Genomic DNA, 22,340 nt, shown 5'->3' on the forward strand with positions numbered 1-22,340 from the left:
GGAATCCTGCATCCATACAAGAGATAATTAGATTCTTTTATTTTGAATAAAATACAAGGGGGGTATTCCACACCCTTATATCTGAAATAAAAAAATTAATGAAACTTAATGTAGATTGGGGGGGGGGGGGGTATTCCACACCCATGATTAACATTTTTGGTTCAATGACGAGAGTTTGAATAGTTAGATTTCATTTAGTGAGGGGGGTACTCCACACTATCATGAGAAAAAAGGTAAAATTATATTATAAATTTCCCATGGGGTTCCTCCACACCCAAAACTCATTTCACCCTAATAATTAACAAGAACTCGAATGTAGGGTGATTCCATCAAAGTTACAGAAATCACATGAATCCACTCATGTAATGTAATGAGACTTAATGGCATATAAATTAATGCTACTAAGAAAAAACTAACCTAGCTACAAGTGTGATAGACTATGAATAAAGTATTTGATAAGATTATGGGAAAAGAGAAAATTCATTTTTAAAACATTTTGCATATTAACCAAAGTAAAACTACATTTTAAAAAAGAAGAAGGATATAAATGTTCTCGTAAGAACACACTTAAAGGTAACAACACTCTTTTTATGAACATAAACAAGTATATATAATGAAACTGAATCATTTACTTATTTTTTACAAGAAATTAAATAACTGGTTATGATGGAAGTACAGAAGTACAGTTATCTTTGTACATTTATATAAATTACCAACAAAAAAATCCAAGTACTCCGATGTAAACGCAACAATATAATTAGACAATAAGTAAAGAGAGCATGAAAAAATGAGTGAATACAATATCTAGTTCAAATTAATTGCAAGTTACATAAAACTACAAAAAGCAAATTAAATTTAGAAAAGATAGAATTAATTAAATAACTTGCATAAAATTTGATTTAGGCATATATTAATTTTTTATTTTTTTTGAGAGAGGATAAATAACACGAGAGAAGACACAATAATGCACAATTGGGGACATCTCCCTGTGTGTGTGTGTGTGTGTGTGTGTGTGTGTGTGTTTATATATATATATATAAACACACACACACACACAGACACTAACACACACAAACACACATACACATACACACACACACACATATATATATATAGAGAGAGAGAGAGAGTGTGTGTGTGTCTATGTGTGTGATATATATAACACTTGAGAGCATATCTCTCTATTCCAATGCTATCTCAATGTGATTTCGAAAGCACAAGGTGATCATCTATCCAGCCATCCTGTCTCAAAACACTAAACATAATTTCCCGGGGGCTTCCCTGCCAAGTCTTATTTCATAACTTTGTCTATATCATGTGACCTCCACACTCACAGACATTCAAATCCAAAGAGAGGAGTTAAATGTGAGTGTGAGGGTATTTGTGAGTGTGTTTTAAGAGAGAAGTGTGTGATAGAGTGTGTCTATAACAATGTGCATCTATGGAGGGGTGAACAAGTGTATGTGTGTGTGGCATGGTTGGCAACATCATATTGAAGTATGAAAATTAAAGGGGTGTGTGTGTGTGTGTCCATCATGAAAGTAACATGTTTGACCCGATGGTAAAATTAAAGTCGAATAAAGTTCTACTTCTCCATGACACATGGAAGATCATATAACTGATAGGTAGAAGTCCATAATTATTTAGGTTGGGGAAAATTTTAGACTTTGTCTTAGCATGGCCATACATAAAAGGGTTAATAGAGATGTTGTTTCGCATGTTAACAAGAAGGCTGCCTTTACAAATGAGTTGGGTATAGTACGACATCAAGTTGATAGAAAGTCTTACTCTGACTACACTTGAAGAAGTTGTGCAAACTCTCAAAGGTAAGCACAACATATGTTTTGTAACTTGTATGATGTACTTCAAATTTTCAACTGTTGAGCCTAGTTATGTCCCTTTAGCTTAGACTAGATTTGAAAAAATCCAAAGTAACAAGCTTTTTTTTTTTTCATGAAAGAGACTTCTATTAAGCAAGAGAAAAAACCCGCGAGAGCAAGCTCAAAGTGGAATACATCATGAAACCATGAGGATAAATAAACCCCCTCAAAATGAGGTGGAAAACAACCAAGGCTAAGGCTGAAAGTGCCACCTCAACCCTGTAAGAGTCTCAGAGAAGAAATGAGAATCCTTCCATTCCTTGAAAAAAGAAGCCCTCCTAGCTGAGGCTACACGAGAGTCTCCCTGCATACTCATCCATACGGCCATCAAGGTATGTATGGTGTCTGTCCAGATACTAGCTAATGTGTGCGAGGGATGAACCTAAGTTCCCTCCAATGCCTCTATGCATCTGACTCTCCATATATGCCAGGCTGCTATGCTCACTAGAATCTCCCAAGAGGTATCCACAGAGGCATGTATAGCTGTAAAAGGAAGGTGTGGTACCACATCCAAAGAACAGGACTCAACCTGATGATGTCGAATAGAAATGGCCCGAGAAGAGTCAAGTCTCTCATAGAATATTTGAGGCCTCGTAAGAGAAAGCCGAGCCATTGAGCCCCATGTCATAAAGAATGGGGAGTGGGCAAAGTGACTGAAAATCCTGGCTACCCCATCCAAATCATCCTTGCTTCTTTGCAATCCCATAAGCAATGTTGAATCGTCTCCAAAGCAGAAAGGAAATGAGGGCAAGTAGGGTCAGCTCCGAACCTGGATCTCCAAAGGTTCACTGCAATCCCACCATGGATAGAAAGCCAAAAGAAAAGAGTGATCTTTCTATTACTGTGGGATTTCTAGAGTCACTTCCAGAAGCACCTCTGCAAATCTATTGTGATATCAAATGCCTCCCAATGAGGAACTCTGGAAGGTCTCCAACCTCTCCTACTGAGCTAGAATCTCTTGGCATTATTGATCGTGTAACGAAAGAAGGGGATACTCTTTTCTCGATGCCCTGCATCAATTCACTCCCACTTTCCAAGGTCCCACTACAAATACCTTATGGGAACTCCCCCGTAGAGCCAAAGTCTCCAAGATCTGGTGGAAAGAAGCTGGGGTTCTAGGTCGAGGAACCATTCTGAATCTGATCCCTGCACCAAAAGACCTACAACCCTGATAGGCTGAAAAGCAAACTCAAGGAAGATGTCCTTTGTGGACCTGAACAATTTGCCACCATCATGCACACCAAAAACCAAGGCATCCTCATGTGCATCTCAAAAGACCAAAACCTGAAGAGGAACACCCCCTCTCGTAAGAGCACTTGCCCAAGTGGAGCAAGTGAGTGGCATATCATTTGTGTCTACCCAATCCACTGGAAGGGCTGCCTTAATCTGCAAGATCCTCTCTACACTCACTTTGAGATGTCCTGTCAACTGAGATTTGGTCTCCTCTGAAGCCTACAGAAAGCTTTCCATGACCCCAATGATGAGGCAGGTCCCCTCTCCCAACTGAACCACTACATGTAGAGTGAAGGACCAAGTGGTCTACCAAGATCGTCCAATATACTGTCATTCCACATGATCGGTTGCCTATCAATCTCTTCATGAGAGGAAGGGGGACTCCTCCGAAGAGTGCTCCTGAAACTGGCCCATGCTTTCGGGATGGCAACCATGATGAAGGAGACTTGAGGTGTGCTACGGTGAAAATCCACCTAACACTGCCCATCCAATCTCCACCTGAAGAAGGTGTGCACGTTTGTATGCTGCTAATAAAAAATGCCTTCCATAGCTCCTGCCCTGGCATAAGTTCCCGCACCACCATCTTGCAGAGTAAAGCTCTGCACTATAAATTTGGATCAATAATATTGAGACCCCCTTCCTATGTAGGGAGGATGAGGGTCTCCAAGCCACCTTGGCTAACGTATCTGCTGTGCCATCAAGCCCACTCTAAAGGAAATTTTTGATCGGTCTCCTGAGTTGAATGATGCAATCCCTAAAATGGCACCAGCATGAACAAACAAACCAGGCTATGGCCAAGAGGACCTAGTTGACCACCACAACTCTAGAGGCAAGATCGAGCTTGATTGAGCTCCAAAAAAGGAGCTTCCTCCTGATGCTCTCCAACACGGGAGCAAACTGTTGCATGGAAGAAATATCCAAGCTAACCTGGTAGCCCGAATATCTGACTGGCACACCCCTCTGAACCCAACTCAATCCATGTCAAGCCCCCAAACTGGAGTGTCCTTGTCACTGATCCAAAAGCCATTGGATTCATGCCAATTTATCTGCGCCCCCGCTGCCAAGCAAAATAAATCCAATGCTGTCCTAAAAGAAGTGAGCGTCTGTGGTGTGGCATCCAAGTAAACTGTTGTGTCATCTACCAACTCATTGTCAAGTAGCTCCTCTTCCCTTTTGATGGGAAGTCTCAGCCCAAAGATGTCAGCTTGAGATCTAATACAGATACTCATAGCTTCAACCGTGAACAAAAAAAGAAAAGGAGCGAGGAGGCATCCCTGATGGACTAATCTGGAAATCTGAAATCTCTCACCCCTTACCCCACCAATAAGTACTTGGCTGTGGGTTGATCTATACAAAGAGGAAACACCTCTGATCCAAGCATTTGTAAAGCCAAAACATAGAAGGCTGCCCTCCAAAAAACCCCAATCTACTCTGCCATAAGCTTTCTCAAAATCCCAGAGTAGAATGGCTAGATTCTAGCCGCTCTACATGGCCCACTCTGAAGCTTCCCAAAAGGAGAAAATGTTATAAAAAATGCTTTTGCCATGCACAAATCCCGTCTGATTGTCATCATGAATAAGATCTGGGAGAATGGGCTGCAATCGGAGGCTGATTGCTTTGGCCAGAATCTTGTAACATGCCCCCAAAAAGTGTGATAGGCCTCCATTGGGACACTATGTTTCTGCAACCTCCTTTTGGGATAAGGTGTATGAGACCCTCTATAAGCGACTCGGGCATCTCGCCCGAGTCCCAAATGCCCTGCAAGGCCGAAGTAATGTAGTCTCCAATCATATCCCAAAAAGCAATGAAGAAGGGGTGAGGCCATCCGAACCAGGACACTTGCCCTTGTGAAGGGCTAAAAGTGCAGTCCTAAACTTTGTGTTGGTGAAAGGTGCATCAAGCAAAACATGCATATCCGGTTTCACCAACAAAGGGATGCTTTGCCAAATAACTTGTCTAGCATCCTCTCTATCCTATGTGTCAGGATCTACAGTAATAAGGGCAGCATAAAAATCTAAAGCTATCCTCATGACGTCATCTGGTTCTGTCTGTAAAACCCCATGTGAGTCAAACTCTCTCTACTATGTCTAGGGCCAAGAGTAGAGACTCTGCCACCCATCTGAATCCAGAAGGACTCTCGTGCATGAAAGGCATACTCTGCTCTCTGATCAAGCAATATCTACTGCTGATGAGCCCTTGCTGTAGCAAGGCACTCCTGAATCCAAGCATCTGAAGGCCATTTCTGCTCTTCCCTCCACAAAACTGCCAACTATTGGCAAACACCAATCTCTCATCTGAGAATATATCATCTCCTGGTACTAGCAACTGAGTGGTAGAAGTCACTAATACCAGAAAGGGCAACAGCTACATGTGATGGAGATGGTTGCCCACCCTGGACATGAGAAACCCATATCTGTAGGGCTGCCTTTGTAAGGTCCTCCTCTGTGTACAAGGCATCTAGAATCCTGATGCTGGTAGACTGGCCTCTCATGTGAGGCTCTGAGATAGCCAGCACAACAGGAAAGTGGTCTGAAGTGGAAACCCCAGCAGCAATGCATACCCATCCACCTTTGTCTAGTGCTCATAGAATCTGTCAATGCATGCATGAATAGGCATCTGATGCCTCCGATTCGACCAAGAGAATAGGAGGGACTATGGCTAAATAAGAAAGGCATCGTCCAACCAAGTATCTCTACCACAGTAGTGAAAAAGGAAGGCATCCCAAGCTGCTCTCTCCAGAAAGGAAGTCCTCCTTCTCTACCCCCTTTTTTGTCTGACAGTCACCTCCAATCACCCATGAATCTGCAATGGGGACCTAGGAGAGCAAATCCTTCCACATAAAGACACGTTCCCCTCTAATGTTGGAGGCATATAGGTTAAGGAAACCAACCTTATGCCCTCCAATCAAGAGAATAATCCACTGAGCTCTAGAGGGGATAATGATTCCATGTCCAACAACTAAGGGGAGAACCAATTGTGAAACGGAAATAGAAGTGTCTCCCCTAGTGTCCAAGGCAAGCGACCAAAATGTATGGCCAGAAAGCAACTTGCTTGACTTGGCACAATCTCTAGAATCCAGTTTGCGCTCCTGAATAAATAAGATATCAATGGAACCCCCAGTAACACCTGGATGAAGCTGATCCTGGATCAGCTGCTATCTGTGGCGGCAATGTGGGATGCCACCTAGGCCATGTATGTTCCAGCTAACAATCCTCATCTATAGGAGGATGTAGAGTGGAACATCTTACCCGACCTAGTGGCGGAAACAAACCCCTCAATAGGGGAAGACCTCCTGCTTGAGGAGCGAGGAATGGAATCAAGTGGCAAAAAATCAACAGAGGAAAGAACCCTGCCACCTGATGCCCTTTCAACAGGAAACCCAATCACTAGCTCACCAAAAGTAGAGGGCACAAACTCCTCCTCTCGGAACTTTGAAGCATCTGCCAGAGCTGAAAATGAGTTCCCATGAATCAAGCCAGACACCGGAGTGCGAAGGATTCCTTCTCAGGGAAGAGGATCAATGGTGTAAACCATCCCCTTCCCCCTATCCAAGGGAGGAAGTGAGGACTTCTCTAGACGACTCTGTGTCTGCACGGCCGCGGAGACCTCTTTGCCTCAGGGAGAGTGTCTAGCATTGCTGGTTCTAGGGGAGAAGTTGCAACCGGGGAGGAGGTCGAAGCTGAAGCATGTCGGACTGTGTGAGGTTAGACTGGAGGGACAGCCCAAAGAGCCTACTAGCATATCCTTGTGAACTAAAGGTGGAATTTCCACACAAATCGGAACCCACTAGTATGCGACAGATGCCCCTAAAGGTCGTGAGGCAGTACCAAAGGAGCGCTCAGTCAATGAGCACTCTGGCAAGTAGGAGCTGTACCACCACCCTGAGGACCAAAGGAGCGGATGCCCCTGAAGGTGGTGGTACCAAAGGAACGCTTAATCGATGAGGAGCACTCTGGCGAGTAGGAACTGTACCACCATCCTGAGGAGGACCGCCTTGTTGAGATCGAGGAGTAGGTGTTGGACCTGTATTACCCCCCTATCGAGGCCGAGGGCAAGTACTAGACCTGTACCAGCCCCCTGTCGAGATCGTGGGATGGTAGCTATACCAGAGGGCTTCTTGAGCCTTTTCTTCTTTCTCGGGCAATCCCTTGCAAAGTGTCCAATGATCTTGCATATCCTGCACTGGTCCTGCCTACCTGTAATCTCTACTCTCTGGCGAAAAGAGGAACCATTGGGGCGCTGGATCATAACATGGTCCATCATGAGGTTGGGATCCTTACAGAGGACCCTAACTCTAGGTACCCCATCAGACTTGGTTGCCTCTATTGCAGTCAACGGCAACCCAAGGAGGGGTGGGATCTCAGCAACCGCATTGAAATGCTCCCTAATAACAGAAAGAAGTTGATGGTAAACTTGGGGAAGCTCAGGAAATTTGATGAAGAGCGAAAAAATTTCCTTATCTGCCTCCACTGGGTCGAAACCAATATTGAAGACATCAAAGAAGATATTCCTGTGTCCCATGTGTAAAAACTCAGCTTTGAGCACGATGGTCGCAGCCTCTGGAGTGTCAAAAACAACCTAGAAAAACCTCGTCCCAAAAGACGAACATCTAAAAGTCATGGAGTGAGGTCTGGGGGAAGAGCCGCAAGTATCCAGTCTCTGGCTTGGGATCTGGAAGGGTGAGACCTGAAGATGCGTGCCAGCAACGTGGTAGAGCATTCAATCTCTACGTCCTTCTTGAGCTGTTGCAACTCTTCTGAAAAAGTAATAGTTTTTGTGGCCGATGGAGGTGGAGTAGGATTGGCTAATGGGATATCCATCGCCAATCGAGGTGAGGAGGCCGATTCGAACACTTTTGAGGCTCCGTCCACTCCAAAAATCACTGCGGGAGAAGGAAAGAGGGGGGGGATAGGAAGAAGGGTAGAGAGCTTTGGAGAGGAGAGGGCTGAGGTGGGGGGTAGAAGAGAAGGGGGAGAGGAGAGCAAGGAGAGGTAGGGGGGATAGGGAGCATGGAAGAGGGGGGGGTGAGGCGTAGGGGAGGGAGTGGGGAAGAGGGCAGAGTAGGGGGCGGGGTAGAGGCAGAGGGAAGGGAGCGGGGTAGAGGGTGAGGTAGAGGGAGGGGAAGAGGGCGAGGTAGGGAGCGGGGTAGAAGGCGAGGGTAGGGAGCGAGGTAGGGGTCAAGGTAGAAGGCAAGGTAGGGAGCGGGGGTGGGAGGCGACATAGGGAGTGGGGGGTAGAAGGCGAGGTAGGGAGGGGTAGAAGGGAGCGGATGAAGGGGAGGGGGTGGGCTGAGAGGGGGTAGAAGGGTACGGGATGAGAGGGGAAGGGGGGGGCTAAGAGGCAGGGAGGGGGCAGGCTAAGAGGGAGAGGAGAGGGAGCGGGTTGAGAGGGGAGGGGGAGGGCTATGAGGGAGAGGAGGAGGAGGGAGGGAGGGAGGCGCTGAGGGAGGGGGAGGGGGAGGGGCTGAGGGCGAGGGAGGGAGGGAGGGGGTGAGGGAGAGGCTGAGGGAGAGGGGGTAGTAAGGGAGCGGGGAGGAGCAGCAGCTTAGTTGGTAGTTTTGTTTGACTTTTCCGCCGCCTAGGTCTTGAATGTTCTATCTAATGATCCTCATCGGTGCAAGAAAGTCGAATGAAATACCTTACCAAGTAACAAGCTTTCCAATCTATTCTCATGGGAACTTTCCAACATCATGATGAAAGGGCATTATAAGCCTCCTTTGACCTTGTGATTGATAAGGGGAGAAGAAATACGGAAACAAGGAGAAAGAATAAGGAATACAAGAAGCTTAAGCATCAATGAATAGCAATTAAGAATATAGGAGGAAGATAAAAACTAAGATCAAGCCTTATGTGTGGTACCAGGAGAGAGTGAATAAAGGTTACAACTGATTGAGCATGTTGCCGTAGATTTAAGAGAAAAAGTACTCTATTGATTGAGTAAGACTTAGTTGGGAGGGTTCAAACAAGATGCCGTTATGTTGCGGCATTGTACAAACAAAGCAACTCGAATGTCTCAATGCCAATAGTACTCATCAATTGAGTAAGACTAGGTTGACAAAGTTCAAAGGATATGCCTTAAACACCTCAATGCCAATAGATATAGGACTTTTTTAGTCCTCCAAAAGACCTAAATCCACTCTTTTAGTACCCATGATGTATCCTTATTGACGCTCTTTCCGCCTCGTTTTCCCCCTCCCTCTCTTCCAATGAGACTTTGACCTTATGCTTGCATGCCAACATTTCTCTTACATCCTCAAAAATTAATCGTAACATGTGCTTCCTATCTCCAGAACACAAAAGTATGCATATTCACATGTGTACAGGTTAAAACGCATGCATAACAAGCACACACACATGTGCATGTACTTGCATGCACGCACACGCACACACACCCCACAATTCATTGCTCTCCTTGTTTTCCAACAAAAAAATCATTCTAATAAGCGATCCTCCATTTAACTAAAGACTATTATGGCATGATATGGATAAAGCTCAACATAATCTATGTAGTGGAAATGGGTTCCTGAGTGACCTTCTTGCAATATAGAAGGTCAAATTTTCATTCAAATTCGACATGGAGCTAATTTGGTCAAAAATTTGGCTAGTGCATATCAAAGGGCCATTTCATGAAAGCTAAGGGACTTAGGGTAAAACATTCATTACATTTATTTTGTTATGCATTAGTCTACAAGCTATTTGGAGTCTGGATGAGGGTAAATCAAAGCTATGACTTTTGGAGAATTTGCCCTTACCATGAACTTTGAAGAGTGCTAAGGATGACATATTATGTAAAGTATTGTATGTGAATGGTGAGATAATAGATGCAAAAGAAACGTGGCTTTGAAACATGTGGAAGCTTTAAAAGGTGAAGCCACCCTTTTGTTAAAGTTTAGGGTACACACTATTAAATGAAACAGATTGCACGGTTGAGACGTGTGCGATGTGGCCAAAACTCTAAATGTTGGAGAGCCACATTTTGAATGCCGAGAAAAAGATTGAGGATCTACTCAAACAGCTAAGATATGAGAGAGGTGCATAAAGGCATGGCGTATATTCTGCTGGGCTTCAAAGGCTTTTATTCCTTTTATGATTCTCATTAAAGCGGGCCCCGATTCGCGCAGTCACAAAAGATAGAAGCACGTGACGAAGCCGTACGCGTGGCTGAAAAATATTGGCCAGCTGCAACACGTGTCAGCTTACGTGCGGCTGAAATCCCGTCAAAAGGCAGATTTGGCGGCTGTCCAAATTGGACGATTCAATTTATTTATTTTTCCTTCAATTTAAAAGGCCCGAAACCTTTAACGTTCAAATCAAACGTGCTGTTAATGACAATAAGCCTTTTTGTTATTATAATTTCTGTTCCTTGCAATAATAAATCTCAAAATTTTAAAAATAAATTCATCAATCTCAAAATGCACCATCTCAAGGCTCTCTAGATGATGAACTCTGACTTTCTGGCGTGTGCTTCAGAGTTGGCTTGCAGACTAATGCGACACAAATAACCAAATCATTACTTAGCTCCCTAGCTATTGATTGGTATATCACAACTACAATTGTCCCTTTCATTTAAAATGCTCATAGCATATCATATTCATTCAAAGCCTTCTCGTAAAGTTGAGGAAGACGTTTTTTGTCAGAGAATCCTCTTTTAGCCTTACTAGTACAAACTTCTATGAGGTGCAAAGATTTGATCCATGGACCTACAATCAATACAAATAGAGTTCATTACTAGGAGTTGCTATTAAAGTCAAGAAAGTGAAGTCATCATTTTCATTATAGAATTAAAGGAAAAACATCATTAACAACAACCCCTACTCATTAGCAAGACACTTAGTTTCTCACACACATTTTATCAGAAAGGAAGAAACCTTATACTTTCTTATTAACTACCATGAATGCATTGCAATTTCTTAGTAACTAACATGAAGGCATTACATTTTCTTATAATTAATTGACATGAGGTTTGTAAACTAGGCTCCCCAATTGATGTCCTAAGCAAATCCTATATGTATGTCCCTTCTTAGGCAAAGTTTTTAAATCTATATGCCTTACTATTCAATAGAATTACACGTAATTTATTCCCTTTTTATTGCCATAGATTTTTTTGATTGTTATAGATGTGAAGTATTATCATGTCGTTTATGCAAATAATGCCAACGAATACTACATTTCTAAGCACTAATTAAAGGTTCCTTGAAAAGCTCCTTGGATAGCACCTACATTTTATGTTTATTCCAAATTTGTCTCACAATGTACCACACGGGAATTGATTTTTTGTAGCGCCTTGAGCTATTTCTTTTAGATAGCATTTTTCCATTTTAAACATCAATCATTGCGCCTTTCATATCAATTCCAACTTATGTGCCTAGCCCTACCTCCAATGATTTTGAGCTATCAATCCTATGGACTTATATTAGGGCATGATTTTAGAGTTGATGTTGCCAAATTGTATTCATAGAAACTGAAATCCTTCAGTTAAAGAACACGATGTTCAAAGCTCCATCTCTACAAGAACTATTATGTACAACTCTAATTTTATAGTCGCATTGGACACACTAATTATGACCATGAGAACCATTTTAAAATGTTTGTGTTGTGTACTTGAGCACAATAAAAGGGGGCATTTCACGTGCTTTGCCTAGGTTTCGATGACGCCTTAGATCCACCATAAAACGAGTATCATTACATTCTCTTTGAAATGACAATTGTGTTTCGAAGTGTAGACATGATCAATTATATTCTCTTTAAGATTATAACAATTGTGCTCTTAAATGTAAACATTGTTTGTCCACATAAAGTAACAAGCTTGGTCTAATGTAACTTATGAATGGCTTTACGCCACACTTTCTTATTTAAGTCATGAATAAAATTAAAGTTTCCTTACAAAAATTATAACTTCTTTATAGGGTATTAAAGTACTATTGAATGATTGCTTGATAGAGTCAAAGGACTCCTTTTCTTTCTTATCTAATTTGACATATACTCTTTTCAATACCACTAAAATCGTGCAATCACATGCCATAGACTCTCCATTTCTTTTATAAAAATCCTCATCATAAAGAGGATCTACTCTTGCTTATATTTTCTTATTATTTCTTCTTATGAAGCATGGATTTACCCATCTTACAATCTACTTATTTGCCGTTAGTGTTCACTAATGCGACCCTCATAAAAATGAACTTTTTAGTAGATAAAGTAGGGATATTAACATTAAAGTTTAAATGACTCCAAACTTGTAAAACTCCACCTAATACCATACCCATGCACAAAAGTTAGATTTGCAAATGAGAAGAGAAACATACCTATATATACTCTACATTTGTAAATCCCCAACAATATCATGCCCATGCCCGAAAGCAAGAAGAGAAACATTACACATGCTCTCTTCTAAAAATATGGGAAAGTCATGAGCGCTGGTATAATAAGACAGGAAAATTTGTCTCAAAGGTTTGCTATTTCTCACTGGATTACAACAACCAAGCTCTTTTATTTCATACAAAGGTCACATTTAATGAATATGGGATATTTGTCCTAGTGCATGTTGGGGCTTCCATCTTAATTTGCAATACCCTTCCAAGAGAGTGCAAGCATACCTCTTGTAGGCCCATGTGATGTCCCAAAAAAGAACCCCTCGAAGGGTTTATCATAGTTGGTTGGGACATCAACTTTCAATGATCATGTCTTGGGTCTACATTAAGGAGGCGAGCTTGTGCATCTTATTGCCCCACCATGCAATGGATTCAAAAAGGCAAATTATAAATCTTTGCATGTTGTGAAGGATTAAACAGAGAGTGCATCTTGTCAACCCACCTGCATGTTGGTTGCTTAAGAATAAGTTGTTGGACTAGGTTATTAATGTAGACTTTTCATTTGTTTTTTATAACCCCCATTTATTCTACGGGGAAAGCTTAGCCTTTGATATCCAAGTGGCAAGGCCTTTGTTCTTCAAAAAGTGATAAGGCTTTGTAACTCTAGGCCAAGCTTGGGCATGTGTAGATGAGATCCCCAAAGTTAAAACCTCAAACATCATGTGAATCATTTGTATTTCAATTTAAAACTTTTTTTGGGGGGGTAGAAACCTCTATATCATGTGCCCCTCGTAGTTATATTTTGTGCAAAAACTTGCAAAAATCCTCAATTTTTGGGGAAAAAGTTTTTAGTGAACACTAATAGGTAGGTGCTCTAATGATTTTAAAGTGAACAAAGCATCCCTTTTGAGACTTAAGAATATTTTTTGCATAAGTGAGATGTTTATTTCTTGGCGGTGATGATGCCAATGGGTATGAAATGATTCCATGTCCTTTCTTTTTGGGTGGTCGATTGTGCCCAAAAGAAGGAGTGACAAATTGGGCTCTAGTCAACATCCATGAATGCATTGGGTTGGACTTTTCGTTTTTGTCTACTCTATAGGAGATTCCATGTGGGCGACCTTAACTACTTGGGCTTCCACACAAGAGTTTAAGAGCATGTTGCCCCCACTTAACCCCACATAACAAAACTAAGCAGGTATTGGCAAATCGTTTGTTTCCACTTGTGTTGTGCTAGCTTCCAATACTCAAATGTCAAATTAAGGGGACCTACTCCAAACCTCTCCAGCACGTTGTCGGCCAATTGAATGGAAAGTTTGTATGTGCAAACTTTGAAAGACGTAGAAGAAACAAACTATGTTATTAGACAGCCTTGAAATGTGCAGCTAGCAAGAGGTTTTCCCTGTCTCCAATGTGCTTAAATAATGCTTGATTTTGGCACAATACTGGTGGTGAGAAAATGTGGCATTTTTGCTACATTGGTGATGTGTGGGAACCCCCTCTAAACACCTTAAGGTTGGGTTGACACCAACCGACAATCAATGGGCTTTAGTGTGTAGTTGTGTGGTGTTCGCACTAGCTCTTGATGTAGTTTGGTTATTGATTGTCAAAGCCCACCAAGGCCTTCGATTGGTGTTGATGTGCTTGACCAGCTCTTGGGACGAGATGACGGGGGATACGAGACACCCGTCCCTCCTAGCGCACAACTCCGGCAGGAATAGCTTTAACCTCAACGGACACCGTGCTTGCAAGTGGGGAGCGAGGGTGCTAGTGTGAAGTGTGTGATGGTGTGTGTGGAGTGAACCACTCATCAAGAGTCTTCATAATTTCAAGATCTATTAACGTTATTTTTGAATTCATTTCTTGAATTCTCTATTTTGAGTGATTAATCACACGGATGCAGCAACGACCTCTTGGAGTCAATCAGCCCATGCAATCCATCACCCATGATGCAAGCGCAGACAGCGAGTCGCAGTGAAAATCTAGTAGCTTGGCGTGGGAGTGAGTGAGCTTGGCGTTGGGACGTCCCTCGAGTAATTGCGCAAGTTTCCATCACACTGAAATCAAACACTTGAGACTCATCTGGGCTGAAAGTTAACAGTGAATTGCTACTGCTTGCATCTTTGCGACTCCTATGAAAGAGCGCAGCAGCAGCTCTTTTGATCCTCTACAGATTTGCTCCATTGACAAGCTCATGATTTACGAAATTACAACTACTATGAATCAGTCAGACATTGCTGGCGCAGTGGCGCTAGTTATGGTAATATGGCGTCTGGAGAGCAGTAGTGTAAGTACCTAGCTCTTTTGAGGCTACAGATTTGCTGGATTGGCACGCTGATGATTATCGAAGAAACAAACCGCTCTTTCCGTTTGCAGCTTCCAACGTATATGATAATGGACGAACTGAAAACCGGCTTCAAAGTCCACCTTGGTGTTTGAGCCAGGCGACAGCACAGCTCCCTCCGTCGGGATGACGACGCGGATGATGGATCCCCGATCTGTGGAAGATTAAGCGATGAGAATTGTATATTTACAAAGCGCGCCTGCATCCCATAATGCACCCGCATGTTCGGTGCACGAGTTACTGACAACTGCCGCAGTCATCAACCTTGACTGCGATGCCAAAGCCGAACGAAGCTGGAGTTCTTTTATGCAAAAGCAAATGTAGATTTGTGGCCTGTCAAAGTCTCACGGGGGGATGCGCAAGGGCGACAGGAGCCATCGAGGAGACCAGGAAGAACGGTAGAATAACCGCAAGGTAATTGAGCGAGAGTGACACCGATCTTCAGCTGGTGAATGCTGGGAGAGAGAGTGCAGAAATTGATGAGTGACTGCGAAGCTCGAGAGGAGGAAGTCTCGGCGCTGCTTTTGCTACCCATCTGCTTAACAGGCCATGGGAAGGGGAGAGCTGAGGCTAGTGCGCTCTTATCTGGCTTCGCTCCAGCCCAACTCCAAGCTCGCGCTGTCTCTTCGGACAAAGGTTGTAACTCTTGCGCGTAAGCTTCTCTGCCCCCCTTCGTCACCTTCAAGACCTCTCTACCCACCTCTCTCCATTGCCTTGCTTCCTGTGCAGGCCATCACGGCTTTCTCTGCGGTCCTCTTCTCGCCATTTTCTCTAAATTTCTGGACTCGTTGCTGTCAGTTTTTACCCTTTTGGACAGCAGTTGCATAGCTAGCTGCACTGTAGCATGAGGGTGTTTGGTGCACTGTAGGAAGAGGGTGTTTGGGTTTAGTCGGCCATTCTTCTTTATCCTTACAACATGAAGCATTATTATGCGGATTGCTCGTTGCTGCCATTTCATATCACGGGGAGAAATCTCCTACTTCATTTGATTCCTTGTGCTGCTGAGATCCAAATACACCTGATGTTCCTTCGTTTTGCTTTCTTGAAACGACACCAGCGGGCATCTTTAACTTTCACTTTGAGATATTTCCATACTTCCGTGCCAGTCATTTGATCTCCATGTCCAACGTGTAATTGAGTTACACTTTCGATTTTCACCTTGAGATCTTTCGATCTTTGCGTGCTATGTTAAGAACCAGTCATTTTTCTCTCCATGTCGAACGTGTTATTGAGCTACACTTCATTATTCTGGCAGGAGACTTTGCACAATTATCCAGCCACATCGGTATTGTAGGGCTTCCCCCAATTGTAGTTGTCCAATTGGTCTTAACTTCTTGATAGTAACGTACGCTATGCTTGTATGAAAATATAGTTTGAAGCTTTCTAATTCAAGCTGGTGAAGATTAGCTTTACATGCTAATCGTCAGAAAACGTATGCGTTGCACACACGTGAGAGACGTTCATGCTATTTCCTAAGCCTGAGTAGTGAATATTAGGACGGAACCGGGCAGTAGTTGGGTGTAGGAGTATTATCAGTTGAGTTCAGACTGTGGAGTGTGTGAGGATTTAGAGGACAAGCCATTGTTTCAAGCTCAAAATAGAATCGTATAGCAGATGTTTGACAATTGTTCTGTGCAAACCAGTATATTTGCAGGCCTTTACCTTCTTGGCTTCACTTTTAAGCTAACAAGAATTGCATGTTGTTAGGCCTCCAGAAGGGAACTTGACACTCTAGGCATTTCTTGTCACGGAACTTTCCAGTCTCAGCATTATCTTTAGCCACAAAGACTAAGATGAACAGGATCTATAATGATCATATAAAGCAGCCTTGCCGTTTGGTAATGAAACCTTGATTTCGTAGTAATTCTTTGACTTACAGTATCTTACAGAAGAATTAAGATGGTCATCACATACATCTTCAACCTTTATGGAGGGACCTCTAAATTGGAAGTGTTCATCATATATGTGTCATATCGTAGTAAAGCCCCTTTTGTTGTGCCAACACATTGATCCCAGCGGTGATTCTATGATTTGCCGTTCTTTGCCTCTCCCACTTAATATGTATCCGCACCGAAAGAGAACTACTTGTTAAATATGCTTGCTTTCATATGTCCCTTCTTTATATGAACCGGGACTAAGTTCGAAGTACCTAACTTTTTATTTAGTTGCTTGTCCATGTGTAAGTGGTGGCCTGTAGGAACAGCATATATGAGCTTCATGTCAAACTTCTTGCAAAATTTTAAAGCTTAAATCGATATCATTGTAGATTGACAGATGTTCTTTGCCTTGTTCCAGAAGTCTGGTATTAAGCTACTTTGCTCTTCATGCTGATGGAAGTCAAGGTGGAGTCCCCAAGTCCATTCAGTGGAGCTGCTGTACAATGGCTCTCAGAACTGGTCTGTATTCATAGAAGCTTCAATAAAGTTGTGTATTTCAAACATCAGTGACTCACTGAAAATAAAGAAGAGATAATAAAGATAAGGAATTGGAAAAGAAAGTAAATAATGAAAGAGAATGAAAGTAGAGTACCGACTTTCCTATTTCTTCTCAACACTGGCAGAAAGCTGCAACCAGAAAGAGGGTGTCAGTCAGAGTACCAAACGTATAATGATCACAAGGAAGTAGGCTGGACATTCTCTGCTGGAAACTCTCAGCCCATCCGTTAATGGGACAGGCTTATGGCTTGCTATTCAAGGTTCCTTGGACATTTACAGCTCCACTGGAGCTGCAGCCAATAATGATTCAAACATTGAATATATAGCCAGCAGACCATACTTTGGTCCTAACATTTTCCTTGATATGTTAACTTAAATGAGCATGTTGAGCTTACAGCCATGTTTTAAAATTCTTCAAATCAAACCTGAAGCGTGGAGGAGATAAGGTTGGTTTCTTGTCCTATCAAGTACCATCCAAGAAAATTTCTGCAGATCTTCATTTTTCCTTGAAGCTGAATCATGCGTGCCCTATTTGGTGGGAGGCAACATTCCTAGGAACTTAGCTTGGAGGAGATAAGGTTGGTTTTGAGGATTGTTCCTTGTACTATAGGAGCAAATTTCTGCAGATCTACATTTTTCCTTGAATCTGAGTCATGCGTGTCCTATTTGGAACAGCTGGTGGGCGCTGAGTGAGGCAACATTCCTAGGAACTCAGCTATTTATCTACCTACATATATTTTCTGCAAACTTATATACCAATGTATTCCACTCTTGAAACTTGACCCCGTAATGGGGCATTGAAATCATTACCTTCGAGATACAATGGCCAACCATCAGTCAAGTGTTGTAGTCAACATGATGCAAGATATAGCAGCAGTAAGCAGCGGAAAGAGACGATTGCAAAAGAATGGCTCTTTGGTGAGCTGTAATTTGGCATGGGTGCACATTGTGTATCTTCTAGTCACACAAGTGGCGTGCATCCTGAGCCTCTAGCAGCTTGATACGAGATATGCTAATACAATTTAGAATTTTTTTATGTTAGGAGAGAGCAAAAGTCATTCATAAAGAGCTACGACCTCATGCTAGGCGAGAGGAAACATCTTTGATAAAGAGCTACGACTCCTCAGTGACCGGCATAGGGAGGGTTGTGGCCATCCTCCAAAACTTTTTGCTGCAGTTTTGGTAATAGTTTCTTGCATGTCTAGATGTCCATCTTTAAGATAGTAGAAATGGGGAGTGCTACCCATACTAAGATAGTGAAATGCTGAGTCCATGTCTTTGAAGAATGCATCAGGAAACTGTATTGTCTTTTCTTCCTGTATATTGTATATGCAAATGAAAGGACCACAAAAATATAGACTTCCAAGGGGGTTCAGTTCGTCTCTTCGTCTCTCACCTCTTTGAGTGAGAGTGAGAGTGAGAGTGGTGAGCGTGAGATTGAGTGTGTGTGTGTGTGTGTGTGTGTGTGTGTGAGTGAGGGAGAGAGAGAGAGACTTACATTTGCAGTACACAGGGCATGGAAGATCCAGCTTTGGTGAAGCACCTTGATAGCTTATTTTCTCCGGCATCATCAGAGTTCGCATCTTATAGAGGATCTGAGGTCGCTGACAGTGTCAGAGTGCTTCATCTCGAGGATATCAAGAAGACTTCCGTAACAGATTCCTTGATAAATCAGTCTTATAAAGGGCTCGAGGCAGCAATTAATTATGAGCGTGCTCAGAAATTGCCAAAGTTGAGTTGCTCAGATGTGACTTTTGAGCAACATATACACAAAAATGGTGTTCCAAGGGTACAGGCTTCTTGCAACGTACAGCTTACGAGGCCTTTCCTCTTAGAGCAACACCAGCATCATTCTCAGCATCAACATCCTCATCAAAATTTCCAACAACATCCCTTTTACTTCGAACATCACCACGAACAGCAACAGCAACAGCAGCGCCTGCAACTGCACCTGCATTTACAACAGCAACAGCAACATCTGCATCAACCACAACCACAACCTCAACATCAAGATCATCCTCATCCACAATCGCAACGTCAACATGAACCACAACTGCAATGTTCTGAGCCAGTCCTACAGCAACGGGAAAATTTGAGAGGGAGAACTCATGATAATATGGCTGTAAGAGCACCCACTTTCCAATTTGGAATGGGGGTTTCTGGGGGAATGGTTTTTCAGGAGAGCTGCATTATGGATGGTCATTCTGGTGCTGCTACAACACGGGAGACCCCCCTGTCATCTTGTGAGTCTGTACGTGGTGGGCAAAATGCAGATTCCTACCGACTGCAGGTGGAAAATAGTGTGGACAATCCTACAGCTCCGTTCAAGCCCTCTGGCCACACACAGGATCATATTATGGCTGAGCGCAAGAGACGAGAGAAACTTAGTCAGCGCTTTATTGCTTTGTCTGCTGTCCTGCCTGGTTTAACAAAGGTATAACTTATTTCTGGAACCTCTAGTCGATTGGATTCCCGATTGCTTGCTGTGTGATTCATATTTACATGCCTTAATATGTCGTCTGACGATGTGCCTATGCAATGCTTCCAAAAGTCACCATGCGACTAAGTTGGTGTGTATATATTTCCAGATGGACAAGGCATCCGTTCTTGGAGATGCTATAAAGTATGTTAAACAGTTACAAGAGAGGCTCAGGAATCTGGAAGAGCAGGCAGCCAACAAGAGGTCGATGTCATATTCTAAGGTATCTTCTGGTGAAACGGAAAGAGTAGACACAAATGATGAGATGCCTGATGGGTGCCAGCAGCCAGAGATCGAAGTTCGCATAATAGGCAAGAATGTTTTGATTCGACTGCATTGTGACAAAATAAAAGGTGTGCTTGTGAAAGCCTTGTCGGAGCTTGAAAATCTACAGCTATCAGTGGCTAATGCAAACATTCTCTCCTTCTCAGACACAACTTTTGATTTGACTTTTAATGCTCAGGTTTGTCTGTACATTCTCTTTAACTTCCCACAAATGCTAATTGTATTCTCTTTTTGTAAGTTCTATATTGGTAATAGGAAGTGTTTTAGTTATTGCTGCAAGTCCTGGACACCCTCTGAATCCTTTCTTGTCATTTGGGGGCCACATATTGTATTCTTGTAAACTAATAATGCTACTGATGATGCATAATCGTGAGGGCAGACTTTAGTGTAGGTGGGTGCTTGTAAGACTGTGAGGTTCAATCATCCTGTTGTTTGAAGTTTTTACCATGCATTTGATTAGCTAGTTGTGGTTGCAGAGCAACTTTTAGGAGCTGTAGTTTTAGGAATTTAGACATTTCACACCTTCTATTGTGCTATGATGTCAAACCTTGTGGCGTGGCTACTAAGCGAAGGTTTATTTGCAGATGGAGGAGGGATGTGAATTGACAGTAGATGACATAGTAAAATCCCTGCAGGACTTTTTCAAGAGAATGAAGTGACTTGTTCAAGTCTGGGACATGCCCGTATACCTCCTAGATAATTATCTTTGCAGAGTTTGACTTTGGTCATGATGGAGTTTCAATAATGGCTCGGTTGCAACACTGGCTTCATTTGTTGCTGCATCATATGCTCTTACGAGTTTAACTTTCCTGTTGTCCCATTTCACTACTTTTTGAGAGGCCATTTGTGCTTCTTTTGCAGTGGGATGTGGTTTTTGCCTAGCTTTGCTAAAGCTAGTTTGGTTCAAAGGACATGGCAGAACATTTATACTGGGATATGGTAGGGGTACTTTTTTGCGAGGTTTAAAAACCTCGTTCTCAGCCACTACTGTAAATCAGTCTCTCCCATCTATATTGATTTTAAGAAGTGGAGTACACAGGTAGCCAAGGGCATTAGCTACATTGGCTTGGTTAGCTTCTTTGTAATCATAATCTTCTTTATATGTAAATCCAGCTAATAAATAATAACACCGTTGAGTGGTTCCAACTGGCTGAAATAGTATTGGACTCTTACTAATTTGAATGACCCTACAGTCAGATTTAAGGTTGGGATGTTGGGATTGCATTAGGTACTCTACATCAAGGCATAAGTGGTGGAGTGTCTCTCTTAAAAGTTCAACCTATTCCTAGTCTCAACTAGTAACTCAACCTAAAAATTACATGGAATCTCAAATTCTTCACCCTTGGCCTTGTTCTTTTTGTTTGTTTTCCTTTTGTTGTCTACTCTTCATCCTTCCCAAACATTTATCATGTCTATCTTCTTCTAATTCTTCATCGGCTTGTTTTTTAGAATGTTTTTCATCTTCCATTGTGTCATCTTCTTTCTACTGTATTTTTGGTTTAGGTTCATTTGAAAAATAAAATCCAAAAAACAATTCTCAATAACCCACCTAATCCATAACTAAACAAATACTATCTATGTCACCTCTTGATTATATCCATCCAAGTGGAATGCCACATACATTAAAATGTAACTTTGTTAAAACAAATGTGATTCCTCGTGTGAGTATAAAGTATCAATATCTTGCCTGTACTATGACCTTGTCATCACCATTCAGTATAGTAACAATTACTCATAAGGATCCTACATCTTGCATGATGAAACTTTCTATGCATAGTCATGATGATCTTGCACCTTGTAACAAAATATTCCATGCATATCGATAACATTCACATCTACAGCATTCATGAAACTTCTTTGTCAAAAAAACTTCCTCCATGACATGAGTTTGCAATACAATCATGTGACAATCAGTAAGCACCAAAACCCAATGTCTATTACAGAGATGAAATCGCAATTTTCGCAACACATACGTCAAAGTCAAGTCACTTATATGGCACTCTACCTTTGGAAGAAAAATCATTCGTTTTGAAGGTGAAGAGGTCGTAATTTGAGAGTGTACTTTGGTAGGTTGAAGTGAGCAAGACTCTTAGTAGCATTGGTAGCACTAGCAACAAGATTAACAAATGAGCTATATTGGTAGCATTTGCAGCAAAAATGCTAGTATTAGTAGAAAGATTGGTAGCATTGGTAGTATTGGAAGAAAGATTGGCTATATTCAAAGTAAGATTGTGGCATTCGCAGCAAGATTGGTAACATTCGTAGTATTGGAAGAAAGATTGGCTACATTTAAAGTAAGATTGGTGGCATTGGAAGCAAGATTGGTAGTATTAGCAACAACATTGAAAGCATTGGTAGTATTGGAAGAAAGATTGGC

At 42.3% G+C, this 22,340-nt stretch overlaps 1 protein-coding gene across 4 annotated transcripts; it reads left to right on the forward strand.

The window, feature by feature from the left end:
- The first annotated feature begins 15,119 nt into the window (after nucleotides 1-15,119).
- On the forward strand, nucleotides 15,120-21,088 carry LOC147901638 (uncharacterized). Of its 4 annotated transcripts, none has more exons than XM_087375025.1 (5): nucleotides 15,120-15,416; nucleotides 17,060-17,160; nucleotides 18,713-19,633; nucleotides 19,788-20,141; nucleotides 20,548-21,088. In XM_087375025.1, exons 2-5 carry the CDS (start codon nucleotides 17,089-17,091, stop codon nucleotides 20,620-20,622), a joined length of 1,422 nt encoding a protein of 473 aa, XP_087231151.1. In that variant the 5' UTR covers nucleotides 15,120-15,416; nucleotides 17,060-17,088; the 3' UTR covers nucleotides 20,623-21,088. The 4 variants fall into 4 exon arrangements, with proteins under 4 accessions (XP_087231151.1, XP_087231150.1, XP_087231153.1 ...); XM_087375026.1 differs by having other exon boundaries at nucleotides 15,276-15,400; XM_087375024.1 differs by lacking the exon at nucleotides 17,060-17,160 and having other exon boundaries at nucleotides 15,120-15,400.
- The last annotated feature ends 1,252 nt before the right edge of the window (nucleotides 21,089-22,340 follow it).

This window comes from Dipteris shenzhenensis, chromosome 5 (assembly GCF_047967505.1).
Source record: "Dipteris shenzhenensis isolate YYH24624 ecotype China chromosome 5, Dip_SZ_1.0, whole genome shotgun sequence".
Taxonomy (NCBI): domain Eukaryota; kingdom Viridiplantae; phylum Streptophyta; class Polypodiopsida; order Gleicheniales; family Dipteridaceae; genus Dipteris; species Dipteris shenzhenensis.